Raw genomic sequence first — 16,003 nt, 5'->3', positions numbered from 1 at the left:
TCCAGTCCCACCTAGTCTGTATCCCAGCCGAGTTGGGAAGTCATCAAGGATTTGCAGATATGCAAACAAATAAGGGAAAGCTAGCTTTCAAAAGTGTCATCTGAAATCTGTGAAGAAAACTCTCTTGAGTCCTGTATGAAAGCTATGTTAACATAACCATAGGAGAAGACAGGTTCTCTCACTGTTAGGTGAGGCCACTAGTTCAATAGTGTGCTCAACAAGTCCACCATTTCTGAACAATGAAAGAGGAGCACCAAATCAACCTGTCCTCCAGATGGGTCAGGTCAGGGGATGGTCACTGAAGGCAGAGATGCTGCAGTCTCAGAGACATCAAGCACAGTGCTGGAGATGGAGCACACAAGTGTGGTGCATTGCTTAATGACAGCACAGCATCTTGGGGTTAAACTCTCATTACCACAGTGAATAGGTTTGGCTAGCACATGTTGGAAAATCTGAATTAAGAAGATATCTGAATTAAGAAGATACTGTGCAAATAATCACTGTGCTTGAGTCAGGAGGAAGGATCAGCCTGTTACCTCAGAGCCTCTCATAGCGCTGAGCTGAGCCTTGCATTACTCTGTGCTCAGAAATACAATCGGACTGGAGCGAAGGTGCTGCAGGCAGGGATGCTTCTGCAGCATCCCCGAGTCAGGTTTCCTCCCAAAAAACGGAATTCAGTGCAGCAAGCAGCAGCAAGCAGCCTTTGGAGGGAGCCAGGCTGCAGGGGACAGCGAGAAGAATATGAGAGTGGTCTGTAGTCTGAAGAGAGGGGATAGAGAGATGCTGCTGAATGAAACTTATTCAAAATCTGAAAACAAAAAGGCATTGCACTTTAGGTAAGAACCAGACATAAAAGCCTTTTGTTGTTTCATTGCTTTTGGCTGAATAAACAATGCCTTGTTTTGAAGATGCTGGTTCTGTGTCATTTTAGTCAGCTGGTAGTCACAGGCTCTCAGTGGAAGGAGGCTTCCCAGTACCAAAAGCAGTTAGGCCCTTTAGATTTATCCTAATTGGGAAAGCAAAGGGGCTGCATCATGGGATTATTCCCACAGGAAAAATAAATAATAAAAAAGGCAAGCCAGCCACTTGGGGGTGCAGGCATGCTGGGCTGCCACAGCAGCTAAAGTGCAGCTTGCCTTGTAATTATGACAGCTGGGTTCTTGGTTGTAAAACAGAGATAAGCCATAAAATTAGCACCGTTGTGGAGAAATGATGCATTAATATCGGAAGCTTTGTAAAGGCTTCCTAAACTTCCCCTATTTCTGCACTGATAGAAAAGCAGCTCTCTGGGAGAAAAAGAAGTGTTTTTTGGGTTTTTTTTTTTTTTTTCCCAGGCAGGAGTTCTTCAGGGAGACCTCTGGCATGGACACACCAGTAACATCACAGTCATTGGAGTAGATGCAATCTCAGAGCACAAAGAGTTGTGTGCAGCACGTGCATAAAAGATGCAGGAAAAGTTTTGGTGAATGCTAACCAGCTATTGTTTTTCCAGAGGGATGCTGGAAGAAAGCCTGTACTAATATCTCTGCTGCTGCGGGCTTCATTAGTGGTGGGAGGAATTTTTTCTCTGTAGCTGCCCTAACCTGCTGGGTAATTTTGCAGCGCACCACGGAGCCTCACACCTCTGTGCTGGGTGAAGTGGGTGTCTGCATGTACCTGTGCCCCGAGAGCAAGCAGAAAATGCTCCGGGATTCCGGGTGCAAAGTGCCCTTTATCAACGTGTTATTTCTGGTAATTTCATCGCTTAACCAACACACAAAAAAAAACCCAAACCCTGATCCTTGTAATTTTGTCCTGACACTGCGGTGTGTAGGAACTGAAATACCTCCAGTGTCAGAGAAAAATGCGTTTAATTGCAGGCTCAGAAGTGAAACGAGAGCTTTAGGGAAAGCTGTCACCCTGCCACTTACCGGCACTTAGGCGCAGACAAAGGGCTTGTAAGGAGAAGTTGGGAGCTGCAGGGAGGTGGTAGCCACCAGGCGGGATGACTTAGCGGGTCGTTCCGCAGTGCCTCCTTGTCATATGCATCAGGCTGATGCTGTCAAGTGTATTCTTCTCGCTCCTTAACTACATTAACATTTAACTCAGTACTAACACGGGCTCTTTCACCAGAGGTGATGCAAAATACAAATATAAAATATCTGAAGAGCCTTTTGTCTATCACTGGACTATTAGTGCTTAAACGACTCTTCTAACTCTATCTACCTGTACAGGTCAGGTAGGAAAAGCAGCACTCACGCTGCCGGCAGTGTTCCGAAACAGGACCATCTCCCCCTCCGCCTTGTGCATCCCAAGTTCTTCATTCCCGTGGGAACTGCTGTACGGGGCAAGCTGACCACTCCTCGGGCCGCGATAGGGGAAAGAAGGATTTAAGATGAAACTCCCTTTCATTACTGAAAGGTGCGGAAGGCAGAACCTTCACCTTTCCCTCTCCCTTCCCCCCCAAGAAGCGGTCGGAAAAGGGGCGTCAGCACAAGACCCAGCAGCGCAGCAGCGAAGCGCAAAGCCCCGACCCCAACAACGCCAAACTTCTCCCGAACCGCGGGGTCCCGGCTCACCTCGCTCCCCTCCGCGGCGGGGGCGGGGTAGGTGTCGGGGCGCGGCCGGGCAGCACCGCCCGCCGCCGGTACCGCCCCTCGGGAGCCACTCGGTGCGGGCAGAGCGGCGGCGGCGGCGGGACGGAGGCGGGCGGCGGCGGCACCTGGCGGGCGCGGCGGGGCAGCCTGCTCGTCGCTGGTAGGGCGGCGGCAGCGGGAGCAGCGCTCGGCCCGGGGCTGCGCCGGGAGGGACCAGCCTCGCCTCTCGCATCTCGAGGAGGCGGAGGAGGAGGAGGAGAAGAAGAAAAAGGAGGAGGAGGAGGAGGAGGCTCCGCTGCTGCCTTTCCGTCGGTAGTAGCGGTGCGGACGCGGGAGAAGAGGACGATGAGCCGCGCGGTGCTGGCATGGCTGGTGCTCTGCGGGAGCCTGACGGCGCCGCGCCTCGCCCGAGGTGAGCGGCGGGGACGGGGACGGGGAGGGGTCGCGGCTCTCCCGAAGTCGGAGCCCAAGTGCGCGGGGTCCGGGGGAGGGTGGCGGGGGTACCCCCGTCGCGGCTTCCCTCGTACTGCCGTTTACAGATGAAACACTTCCCCGCGACAAACGTGCCCGTCCTCCGGGGCATTCTGTTTAGAAACTACGCTTAATTATCGCGTGGGGGAAGAGCTGCCGCGAGAGATTAATCCTGATGAGCCGACGAGAAGGTTTAATAATACCCGCAGAGCTGTCCGCATCTCTTTTTGTTTATTTGTTTGTATTTATCTTGCCTCTCCGCCCCAGCCGTGGGGCTGGGAGCCGCGTACCCAGCGCAGCGCGGAGCACGTCCGGGGGTACAGCATCGCGGCAGCGCTCGGCAGGCGATGCGCGTCTCCTTAACTAGGGCATCTCCAGCCGGAGCACCAGCGGAGCTTTCTCCCGTCTCCCGTACCTTCCCCCCTCTACAGGAGGAAAAAAAGAAGAAAAAAAAGTCCGAAAAAACAACTTTAGAGGTTTCCCAGTTCTTTTTATTATTATTGGAAATAACCGCTGGTAGGCGGTTACGTGGGTTTTCCGTTTTCTTATTAAAAAAAAAAAAGTTCTTGGAGCTCAGCTGGCAGAAGATTGGGGCAGGGTGTGGGAAGCTTGGGAACAGTGGCCACCGCTGGGGCCCCCACGACAGGAAACCTCCGTACCTCCCTCCCTTCCCCCCACACTCCCCTAAGAGCCTCAGCAGCCCCGCCGGGAGACAGCAACTCATCCCCATTGTGGGGCTGTTTCTGTCCTTCGGAGCGCTAAGCACTGGGGAAGGCAAACAAACCTCGGGAGGGCTGAAGACCTTTGTCTCGTCCTGGTTGCGCCTTCCATAAGCTTAATAGAACAAGTGTTATCCTAATGAATAGTATAATGTTTTCACTGACTTGGACCTGTTCTCACCGCTTTTCACGTTTTTTGTGTTTTGTTTTGTTTTAAAATGTAGCCAATGTATAAGTAAAATTGAATATTTTATTAGATACTAAATTATTCAGCACGGTAGCTTCTCAAAATCCAATAATGTTCACGCAGTTGCAGTGAGCATGCGATGGCTTATGCAATATGTCCTTGTACCTGCAGTTTATGCCTAAAGTCTTTTAAGCACAAAGTCTAGACGTGCCGTAAATACTTTGCATTGGGCTTCTGGAGGACTGAGATGTCTTCTCGTTTAAGTCTATGATCTAGTAGTATTTTTAGTTAACTTCAGAACAGGGAGAACTTGATAGATTTTCTACAGACGAGAAGTAGGAAGAAAGAATCAATTTGTTCTGCAATTGCTTAAGCTGTAATTGTTCAGCTGAAGGTTTGTCCTTGGCTTTCGAAATGGAACAGAAGATTAGTTTTTTTTTTTTTTAAGCTGCTGCCGAATAAAATACTGCTTGACAAGTGTGATATAGTGGGTTAATTTTGCTCGCTGTTTTAAACTTCTAATAGATAGATCTTTCCAGGTTATGATCACTTAAGTATAGTAGGTAACAAACTCTTTGGAGAGCAGTTTTTGAACAGCACAAAACTTTTTGTGTACCTCCTTTGAGTATTACTTGGTAATGAGTTCATTTGGATAAGGCAGGATAATGAATGTATCATTAACAACTATGGTAAAATCACCCGTGCTTTGGTCAGTTATTCCCTGCTTTCTTCACAGGGTGAATTCGAACTGCAGATCAAAGTTAGGTCGTGCAGTTCTTTGCTGACCAATGTTTTAAGTCTAAGATCAAATGAACAATACTGTCTGTTTAGTAGGGCACTGAAAAGTAGTTGATATAGAGCATCTTAAATACATTTCTTGCTTTTGGTGTTTGGACCATAGTGTTTCAGCAAGTCATTTTGATAAAGAAAGGGAGACAGAGCTGGGAGAGGGGCAGGTGATGAGTCTTCCAGTGAAGACTGGAATTTTCTTCTTTGTGACTGGTCTGATTAATGAGGAATCTCATGCTCTGTAGCAGGAATCTGTTCTTCATAAATGTGTTTATATGCATGTATACAGTGAAACAAGATTTGAAGGGTGCAGTGACTTCTACTCCTCAGCTTGCGAGAGAGATGTCAGTGCATTTTTAACAAGGGGTGTCCTTTTATATTAATTTCTAAACAGCTGTGAAGGTTTGTATTTGCTTTGGTTGCTGTTCCTTAGTCAAATCCCAGCAAGAGCAAATACGACGTTTCACTGTGCAGTGGACAGGCAGTCACTACAAGAGTCTACGGGGGATGATTTCGGATGGAAGAGATTCAGTGCCTCTCATCTACAGAAGTTCCTTAGTCCCAGCATGTATCTTTTTGGAACAAATAAGCACAACATTACCGACAGGTTTCAGAACAGTGAGTGAGGATTGGGATCAAATGGAAGGAAAACATAATTTAGAACTGATGGCTATCTTAGTTCCCAGATTTACCTCATGGAATGGGGTAAGCCGATCAGCTACGGTGATGGTGCTGTGAGCAAATCAGTATATTCTAAGCCTGTGTATTAAATGCTTTTGCTGAGGGATCTTCTGAAGGTTTACCCTTTGAGTTGTCTTTATCACAGAGCTGATCCTTAAATTGTATTGTGTATTTTCACTTTGCTAGATGCTGATTTTTTTATGTATGGTTTGCCTAGAAATGATGCTGGTGTTGCCAAGACCAAGCAGATCTCGTTCTGCTTTAGTTTGGGACTGTGTTCTGTGAGCCTGAGATAAAATATTTTGTAACTTGCAAGGAACTCTTTCATAGATTTCTTTTTCTCTGTTACAGTGAGAACCTTCAGTCCCTCCGAGGCTTAAAAGTGTATGTATAGCCTCTTTCTGCAGCTGGAATGAGCTGCAATGAGTAAAGCTGCAGAGAGCCACAGGAGGTAAACTGTAGGCTTGTTCCCATGTAGCTATACCAAAGGGCTGAAAAGATCACAAACACTGTTAAAAGGACAACATTCCTGTTTTACTGAACACCTTTGCCTCTTCGGACAGCATCTGCTTCCATGCAAACTGCTGTCAGTGTGACCCTACATAATGATTTCCACTGTTCTTTTCACAAATTACATTTGTATCCGAATTGATTTTCCATGACTGCTCACATAGCCTCCAGAAAGCATATGTAGCAGATATACTTTTGCATCCAGTGCGTGTCTGGTCAGCCCGGGACAGAATTTGATGTCGAGCTACTCTATCTTACAACTGGAATTAATATTCCTGCTGGTATTAGTTGTTTTTGTGTGTCTTCTTGTTTGTTTGTTTTAAGTATCCAACTTTGTCTTTCTCTGTCCTACTTAAATCATTCGTGTCGTTTTTCTGAGGATGTGTTTTATTCAAAGCTGTGTTTCAGTGATATCGTACTGAAAAGGAACATGCTATTATCTTCTCTCACTCTCCCATTTTTTCTATTACCATCCAGTTGAAAATCAAGGCAATGATCCACTTTGGAAGTTATTTCAGAAGACAAAAGCTTTGCATTAGGAGGCTGTTTTTTATGCCTTGAGCTAGCAATTTGTATAGCACTTATGCACACAGCAGTGCTGGCATACTTGCAGCCAGATATCCCATCAGTGTAAGTAAAGACACCGGAACCTGGCCCTGGGAAAGTGATGGAGACTGCAAGAGTCAAACAAAGTCTATATCAATCTTAGCTGTTGCGAATCTCATTACAGTCACTGTGTTTCTGCTTTCTGTATTTCTTAAAACCTATATACTCGCTTCAGATTTACACAAGCTCCAAAGCCAGGAGTATATCTGAAATCTTAGAGGATGATCTGCATCACATTACAAATGATGTTTGGGCATCTTGAGGCCTTGCTGGCTCAACTTAGAAAGAGTATGGGCTGAGCATCAAAACAGCACTAATTACTTTCAACTTTTTAAGAAACGTTTTCACAGTGAGAACGTATGTTTAATTTTTATCAGTCAGATGACACATTAGGAAATGAAGGATGCGATAAAGAGATTAAATAATTCTAAGCACCTTAGAATTTGTAAACTTAAAAAACCTGAAAACTGCTCTGATACAATGGAGGACCTACACACATTTTTTTTATATAAAGGGTGTGAGGTGAGGCTGTAAGAGGGTGAGGCCAAGGAAAAAGCCAAGTAGGGTGTAAAGCCAAGGAGAGTGTAAGTTCAATGCACTGTGTCAGTGATAATGGCTCTATGTTTCCTTTCTGTTTTATTAATCAGCAAGCTGTGTTACTTTACATCACAGTGGGAGTGTTCTATTTTAAGTTTAAAAAATTGAGAAGTGAAATAGACCATGATTTTCTGGTCTGAGCAGCAGGCACAGGGAGATTGCTGTCCTTGCTTGGAGCCTAGGCAGGAGTGTTGCACATCTGAGTGGGAAGCAAAGGTGTGAGCAAAAGGTGTGGTCAGCATGGGTCTGCATCAGTGCTGAAGTGCTTCAGACAGCAGGTTAGAATCCAAGCCCCAGTTTTCACAGAGCCAGACTTTCTCAGTGTTGTGCAGATAGCCTTTCCGTCTTCCTATCCTGCTCCCCTTGTAACTTTTTCATAATTATTTCCAGTATTAAACAACACAAGGTATATTTGCATAGCCAGACCATGGCTCTGCTGTAAGGGAAAAACAATAGTTTAGTCCTGTATGACTTTTTTGTCTTTGAGTATCTTTGATTATCCTCCGAACAGTAACTTTTTGACAGAACTGAAAAAAGAAAAAAAGGTTTGCTTTGCCAATTTTTTTCGTTGCAGTAATTTTATTTGCCATGCTTCTGTGTAGGGAGGCTGACAGAATTTTTATAAAAACTACTTTTTTCCTATCATTGTCAAGATGCTGTGTCAACCTGTATAATTATGGAGAACTGTGACAGCAGAGCATAAATAACAGTAATTTCTGCACTGTGATTACTCATGTCTGTAGGTTTCTACAATAGTGAAGCTACAACAGACAATTTAGGAAATACTTTTGGATAAGACTTATATATGCTGTGTGTGTGTGAAAAATAGAAAACAAAGGAGGATTGATTTATTCTATTTGTAACATTTACATCTTCCTGTCCATGTCCTGCGCATGTACGACGGCTTCTATCCCTGCTGGATATCATTGCACACAAGCATTCCCTTTAATCCAGGCTTGCTCTCTGATTATTCTCTATTACAGTCCCATAGGTCGTACCACTCTAATCTGTTTGCCAGTTTTCATTTTTCTAGCTAAGTATTATGTTTTCAGACAGTGGCATGAGCTTTGAGACTGTTTTTTTCTTATCCATGCCCTTTGTAGCTTAGGTTTTCAAAACAGAGGTTGGAGAAAATATCATTTGCTGTGTAACTTGTCAGGTTCCTTACTCCTGTGAGGAATTGCTCAGGACTTCCTTGCAAGGGCTTTTGTAGGTTAAAAAATAGATCTAGTAGCTGATTGCTCGCAGATGCTGTTCCATAACTATTTAAAAACCTCTGAACATCCATTTATTTGAACAACTTTAAGGAAAAATAAGATTGATACAGTGGATGGTGTACAGTGTGGATGGGGAAATTTTGTGCTATTCTTATGGAAAGTAGCAAAAAATGGTGCAGTACTTCTCTGCTTCTGTGCATCCTATGTATGCATCTTTAATGATGCTACTGTCTAATTTCTTACATGTTACTTTTATGGTTTACCTTCTGACCTCATCTAAAATGATGCATTGGTTGTAAGTACTCCTTCAGGATAGAGATCAACCTCTTTAATAACTTTTATTTCCCTAGATGTGATTAAGCCCATCCTGTTCTAACCTCTCGATTTCCTTCAGCAGGCCCTTCGTGTTTAATGTGGAGTACTTGTTCAGGTGCAGTGTTTTCTCTCAGCTGTGTGAAGCTTACGCTCTGTGGTTCCTGTAAACAAAAGGTTTTGTTTTTCGTTTTACTTAACTCCTCATGAAAGCGTGGATATTGTGCACAGATTCAACCTCCTACTGAAGTCACAGTGAACAGCCAGAGATCAGCCAAAAAAATAAAATAAAATGGTCATTCAAGTAACGTCAGGCATAGTTATAAATGTAGTTGTCTCAGAGGTGCTGCGTTGCTGGTGAAATCTGCGTAGTGAAGAAATCAAAGCAACATTCTGAACCAGAACATTGAGTAAAAAATCTGCTAGTTGCTGTTTAACACCGACTTTTCCCTAATTTCAGCACTGGTGATGGTCTTGCACGGAGCAACAGTGCAGCATATTGGGTGACTTATGGCAGGACCAGCCAAAAGTGCTGGACATACTGGTGAAAGGAGAGTGATGGGAAGCGGGAGCGAGGAGCTAGTGGGATGGTGCTGTTGGACACTGGCTGTGCCCCCACAAGATTTTTGCAAGGGAAAACTGCAGATGCTTTTCTCAGTGGCACTTTAATATTTTTTCCCAAAAACCTTGTTTCTGAACTTACCTTCTGAGTCCATTTTTCTGTACCGAGCAGGTGAATTTAAGCCATTCTGAGCAGTTAAACAAGATTGAATGTTCCTCCACCCTAGGTGTAAGGTGCCACACTCCTTCCTGTCCATGTGTATAATGAGGACTGCTCTGAAAGTAATGCCTCCCATGATGCTGACCTGTGGTGTCAGAGGTGGAGGTTCATGGTACGGCAGTAGAGGTTGAACCGTTCCTCCAATATTCTGTTATATGTTGTTGCTGTGTGACAGATGGCAGCAGTGGGGCAGCCTGACAGAATGGCATCTGATATGCTTGTGAAACAAAGATGAGTCATTGAATTCCTCCATGTGAAAAAAATTGCAGTATTGATGTTAATTGATGCTTGCTGAACATTTATGGAGACCAACCAGTGGACATGAGCACAGTGAGGCAGTGGGTGGTGTGTGTGTTTCTGGAGTGATGACAACAATGTGAAAGACAAGCAATGTTCCAGATGCCCATACATAGTTGTCACGTCACAAAATGAAGGACATCTTGATCAACTCCATGCAGATCAGTGAATTATGATCAGGGAGCTGTATATGGAGCTGCATATTGGCTTCATTTTGTTGGAAATGATGGTGGCAACACTGGAACATTGCAAAGCTTGTGCCAGGTGGGTCCCATGAGTGATCACACAAGAACAGAAAAAACACTGCATGCAGGTTTGTCAGGAGCTACTGAACCAATATGAGGCTGAACATGACAGTTTTCTGGATCGCATCATTTCTACTGATGAGTCATGGAGTCACCAGTACGAGCCAGAGCCAAAACGACAGTCCATGGAGTGGCGAGATGTGAATTCAGCATCAAAGACATTTAAAGACACAGCCCTGAGTGAGTAAAGTGATACACAGTGCTCTGGGACAGGGAAGGGGTGATCTTTTTGGATTTCCTGGAGCCTGGGCAAACCGTCATCATTGACCATTTTCATTGTGATGCTGAAGGCTCAAAATTACAGAGTCAAGCCAGCGAAGAAAACAGACTTTCTCTGGCAGTGTGATAACACCATGCCTCGTACCTGTTTGAAGGTTGTGGAGCACATTGCCTGTATTGGCTGGACCAATCTACTCGTCTATTGTACAGTCTGGATTTGGCTCTTTCTTACTTCCATCTGTTTAGGCTGATGGAAGATGAACTGCTTGGGCAACATTTTCCTGTTGTAAACACCATCACCATTCACCTCTGTTGGTGCAGATTTTAATAAGCATATCATGCAGACTCTCGTTCATCACTTATGAAAATGCAGAGCTAATGGTGGTGACTAATGTTGAAAAATAAGTGTTTTGTAGCTGAGTGTTTCCTCTATTAAGTGGTGCTGTTGGGCTCATTGTTTCTGTTGTAGTTTCCATGGAAGCAAATAATATAAAAATTAGACCCATGAGTACTCTTAGTAAGTACTCAAAAAGAATGCTCACAGTGTTTGTGGATGTGTGCTTGTGTTGAATACTTGTGGCTATAGGCAAAGGAGCAAATCCTGCATTTCTCCTCCACCTCCTGGTGCAAAGTGTCTGCCTGCTACCTCATTGTCCTGGGGCCAATTATGTGCCAATTAACAGAAATGTCCCTGGCAGGTTATTTGATGAGGACAGATTACAGTGTTTTTCTTCCCTAATTATTTTACACCAAATATTTAGTTTATGGATAAAGATCACTCCCTGACCACAGGCAGCAGGCAGGACGAGATGCCTTCCTAACAAATTCTCCCCTTGTTCCTAAGCTAGTAAATTGACATAAAGCTTCTGGTGAGCAGATGTGGCTCTGGCTTCTCTGGTTGGCTAAAGGCTGAGCAGGGAGAGAGAAGCAGCCAAAATGAGTAAAATCACAATGTGCTTTAGTTACTCTTAAGAAACACTTCAAAATGTTGACCTAAGTATTCTGGTTATTTGTTCCTCTGGCAGTTCATACACGTGTGCATGCTGAGTCTGGCAGCACTTTGTCCAGAGATGCTGTATTGCCCCATCCTTGGAGATGCTCAGGACCAGGTTGGGTGGGGCCCTGGACGGCCTGAGCTGCTGGGGTTGCCTGCCTATGGCAGGGGATTGGAGTTGGTGGGCTTTAGGGTCCCTTCCAACCCGTGGCTTTCAATTTTTCTGTGGTTCTATGACTGTCCAGTGAGTATTGGTCTTGAAGTGACCTTCCTTCATGGGGCAGCATCCCCTTAGTCAACCTCACACCAGCTGTGGAGGAGCCGTGTCTCATCCTGGGATTCCAGTAGACAAGTTTTATTTTCAATACGCTTCCAATGGAAAGCAATCTGCAACTAAAAATAGATCCATTGCTTCCTTTTCAAGTAGTGAATTGTGTTTATGGCATTACCCTTGAAGAAAAAAGTCTGGATAAAATTTTAAATCCCAGTTAGATGCTTACTTCTAAGGCTGAGGAGGGGAGGAGGAACATCCAAAATCTGTGCCCCAAGTTAACTGGAATAAAAAGATCACTCAGATTTAATGTCAGTCATTCTTCTGAACTGTGTTTTTCTTCTAAAGCAGCACCATTTTCTGAGCTGGAAAATTCTAACAAGAAACTGTGGGATATTTCCTTCTTTCATGCTTTTGGAGATTCAGGAAGTTATTCTTTTACCCTGGAAACATTCTAGTCTAGCAGATGTTGCTGCTTCTTATGGCAGCACCTTCCATAGCAATCTTTTGTCTCATATTGCACCAAAATTTTATTTTTTTTTCCCTGTCTTGTAAAGTGCACACCTTCCAAATGACACAAAGAGCATCCCTGAAGTCTGAAGACAAAACATCAGGGCATCACATGGGAAGGTGTCTATCATGAGGAGAAATAATGAGATTTGATTACTGAAATCTGCTAAGAGCCATGTTGTTAGGTCTTCTGTAGTGCTAACTCTTGCATTACAAGCACTGCAGCTGCTCTCACATGGATTTTACTGTGTGTGTGTGCGGTGTTAGCATGCTGGTGATATTTACCCAAAGTCTTGCAGGGATTTCACAAACAGGTAATCTGAGATCCCTGTTTCAGGAGAACTCTCAGTTGATGTTATTCCATGTTCCTGCTTTATTACTGCATATGCAAAAGATTCTCCTTTCTTTTTCAGAATGAGGTGTTAGGAGCTTTTAAAATTCAAATTGCAAATGCGTATTCTGTTTACAGCGTGGTGCATATATTTTGTAACAGTTGGAATAATTTTTAAAAGCCTTTAATATAGGATCTCAGAACAGATTTTCTGTAGAAAAAGCAGCTTCATAGTGAGTGTAGTTTTGTTCTGCCCATTTTCCTGTTAAGACATGGCAGTAAAATTACTGAAGAATTTAGACATATTACATCTGTTCTTTGAAAGAGAACAGCATAAAAGACATAAAATTACTGTTCTAGTAGATTATGAGCCATAGTGTATATCTGCTGAAATTGACTTTATAGGAGATGCTTCTTCTAAATCGATGCAGTTTGAAAATAAAATACTAACTTCTTTTGGATTGTACCTTCCCTGAGCAGTGCAGTAATGCTGCATTGTCCTGTTCTTCAGCCTCATAGGCAGTGCCTGGAGGCCGGGCACTGGGGAGCTGAAGGGATATGAACACTGATTCTTGACCAGTGACCAGTGGATGGGTATAGACACTGTTATGCAAGGCCCTTCCTTATTGCAGGCAGAGTGGAAAGGGAAAGTATTTACTCTTGACCCTCTTTAAGGTATATTACAGCCTTTATTTTCCTGGCAAACATGAGGACTTGGAAGAAATTGTCTGTATGGAGTTTGTGCTGTTGTTCTTGGAGCAGCGTAGATGTGCTGTTGTGATCCTGTCAAAGCTCCATAGGTGATCAGTCTGTCTTTAAGTGGTGTGAATTGTAAGGGAATGCATAAGCTTTTGGCTTATTCTAAAATTATCTGTAAGAACCACTGTATGACAGATCTTTATACAGTATTTATGTTCTGCAGTATTTACCAAATTGTCTGTAATGATGGTGACAGTTGTAAAGAAAAAAATGCCTTCTGCATTCAGTGTAGCCAGCTCAGGCTTCCAAACATTTTCTGGGAGTGTTTCCCTGCATTAGAAATGACTATATTTATCCTTGGTATCTGTATAGTGACCTAGTTTATTTATCGCTAACTACTGTGAATTTTTAGACTGCCTGTGCTGTTGTCTGGAAGAGCAAATTTTTATTTATTTGTTTCTTTTTGTGAGAAGAGGTGCAGTTCTCTTTTGTTTGCCTGATTTTTGTTGTTTTTTTTTTAATTATTTTTTAATTTTATTTCTTCAAGTGTCTGGCTTTTTTGAGGTCCTACATTCTTCCTTTGCACAGAGGCTTTCCATGCAGTTTTTCTGTTCTCCTGGAACTCTCCTGATGCATGGAAAGCTTTCTGTTAGATCTAAAAATTACCACTGTTACAAGATGGAATGGCCAAGGACTAGAATAAGCTATTATTGCAGCACAGTTAGGGCAGAAAGTTCAGGCAAAGGCTTTACTTTGTCAAGCACGATATTATATGAAAATGTTTTTCATATTTAGCATTTTTATTGTACATTAATCAGCTGCTTCTTTTTTTCTGGACTGGAATTTTATTGTTTCTTTTATTTCCTCTTCTTTTTTCTTTTTCCTTTCCTAATGTTGAACTGACTTAAGCTTCTGGATTTCTGATTTTTCAATGAATTCTTTAAAGACCAAGAGGTCTGGTAGATATTAATCCAAGTTTGATGTTGAAAGTAGGTTGCTCTTCGCATTTAACTCTTTCAGGAATGTGTATTTTTGTATCTGCTCTTGGTTTTGACAACCCTGGAATGTCTCTTGTGAAATAACTTTACACCAGAGCTTCCTCTAGATTAATTCCTGCAGCTTTGCCAGAACAGTTATCTGTACTGCAAGCTGTCTCTCTGTGTCCAGATTTGGTAATTAAATCTTCAAATCATACATGCCAGCTTTTTTATTATTATAAGTAAATTTTAGGGTTTTTTGTTTTCACAGATACTTTGGGATAGAGCTGCAGTAGAACTCATTGGAGAATGGACTAAAACCTCTGAAATTTTGGATTGTTGCATCATATTTTCTGGTTTGGATTCATGTCTTAAGCAAAAACAGAGAGGAAAAACTAACAACTCTGCACTAGATGTTTTTATTCCCTCATTAGTACAAGTTGCTTTATGGTCTGATATAGGATTCTTAATCCAGGTTGCTTGCTTGCCAAAATTAATTTAAAATATGTCTCGGTGTTCTTCTCCACCTCTGATTTTGCAGATTCTTTGGCAAGGGCTGGATGCAGCCATCTGTGGGCCTGTCATCTTATCTTGAATGTTTGGGATGGTACACAGAAACTGGGGCCAGTGGCAAAGAAGGTCTGGGGTCATGGCTGTGTGGTGGTGCAAGTGATTTAGTGTGGTACTGGGCACTGAAAGCAAAGGTACTAAATGCTGCCTTTGCCTTGGTCAATCACAGTCAGGTCTGTTGCTGTTCCCACATCCAGTATGGGCCGTAATAATTGGGATGGAGAAAAGCTGGTTGGATGGTGGGACTTAGAAGGCAGTGGCCAATGGGTTATATTGGCTTACAGCAACTGGAGAATTGATGGGGTCTGGTAACTCATTTAACATCTTTATCCATGACATGGAGGAAATGATGAGGGGCTTTCTGGCTGAGTATGTAAGTGACACAATTTGCATGACTGTAGGATGTCCTTGAAGGCAGAGCTGCCCCCAGAGAGGCCAGACTGGGTGAAAGGGCTAGCAGGAGCCATGGAAAGGGGCAAACAATGTGCTGCTCTAGGAAGGGAGAGCTGCTGTAAAGCAGTCTGTTTGGGATCCCTAGCTCAGGAATGTATAAATCAGGATGTAAGATCAGGGGAGACTGCAGCTGTGGTCAGGACTGAAGAACTTGCCCATCATGGAAGGGAAGGCTGCAGGACTGGGGCTGGTTCAGTCCTAGGAGATTTTGGGAATCCAGTGGCAGCTGCATTGCATGTGGGAAGGAAATGGAGGAGAGTTAAGATGGACCCTACACAGTAGCACATGGCAGGAGAGTAGAAGTTGTTTTTTCTTTAAATTTGACCTTTGCTGTAGGGCGAGCATGAAGACTCATGCCCCTTCTAAGACCCCTTTTGACCAGTTGTGTGAATTTCAGACTGTTTTGTTGTTTTGTACAGCTACCCTTCTGCACAGTACTGTTGAGTTTTTTTCTTTTTTTCCTTTCTTGATTTTATGTGGATACTAACAAAAATCTCAAGATCTGCTGCAGGGTGCATCTGGTATATTTTTTTCTTTCTGATTGCTCACTTATTTTATAATTGTTGTGTATCAGTAATATAGTAGTCTAAGCAATGTAAAGCAAGCTGTGATTTTCAGTGTTTTTTTTTTTTTGTTGTTTGTTGTGTGTTTGTGGGGTTTTTTTTGTTTTTTTTTTGTTTTTATTTTGCTTTGCAGTTTTCCCTTTGTAGTTCTGTGGCTAGGTGGGCTGGCAGTAAGAATTCCAAACCAAAGATTTACTTTCATTATTAACTTCCTTTTATGTTTGTTTATGAAATAGAAATGGAACAAAATGGTTGACTGTACGTAAAGAATCTTCTTGAACATCTTCCTCGTTGAGAAGGTAATAATGGAAATGTCCCATTTCCAGATTGTGACAGAGAAACATCTATTTCAGGGAGGTTGCAATGAA

At 43.2% G+C, this 16,003-nt stretch overlaps 1 protein-coding gene across 1 annotated transcript in view; it reads left to right on the top strand.

Annotated features, from left to right (window-relative positions):
• Nucleotides 1-2,746: 2,746 nt before the first annotated feature.
• Nucleotides 2,747-16,003, top strand: part of EDIL3 (EGF like repeats and discoidin domains 3) — a 261,366-nt gene continuing 248,109 nt past the window's right edge. The window contains exon 1 of the mRNA XM_065740528.1: nt 2,747-2,988. Coding sequence (XP_065596600.1) covers nt 2,922-2,988 — 67 coding nt within the window. The 5' untranslated portion in view covers nt 2,747-2,921. The remainder of the gene's footprint in view (nt 2,989-16,003) is intronic.

Source organism: Cyrtonyx montezumae, unplaced genomic scaffold (genome assembly GCF_038088225.1).
Source record: "Cyrtonyx montezumae isolate F1298 unplaced genomic scaffold, pur_monq_1.0 scaffold_27, whole genome shotgun sequence".
NCBI classification, from domain to species: Eukaryota; Metazoa; Chordata; class Aves; order Galliformes; family Odontophoridae; genus Cyrtonyx; species Cyrtonyx montezumae.
This window is presented reverse-complemented; position numbering and strand designations above follow the sequence as displayed.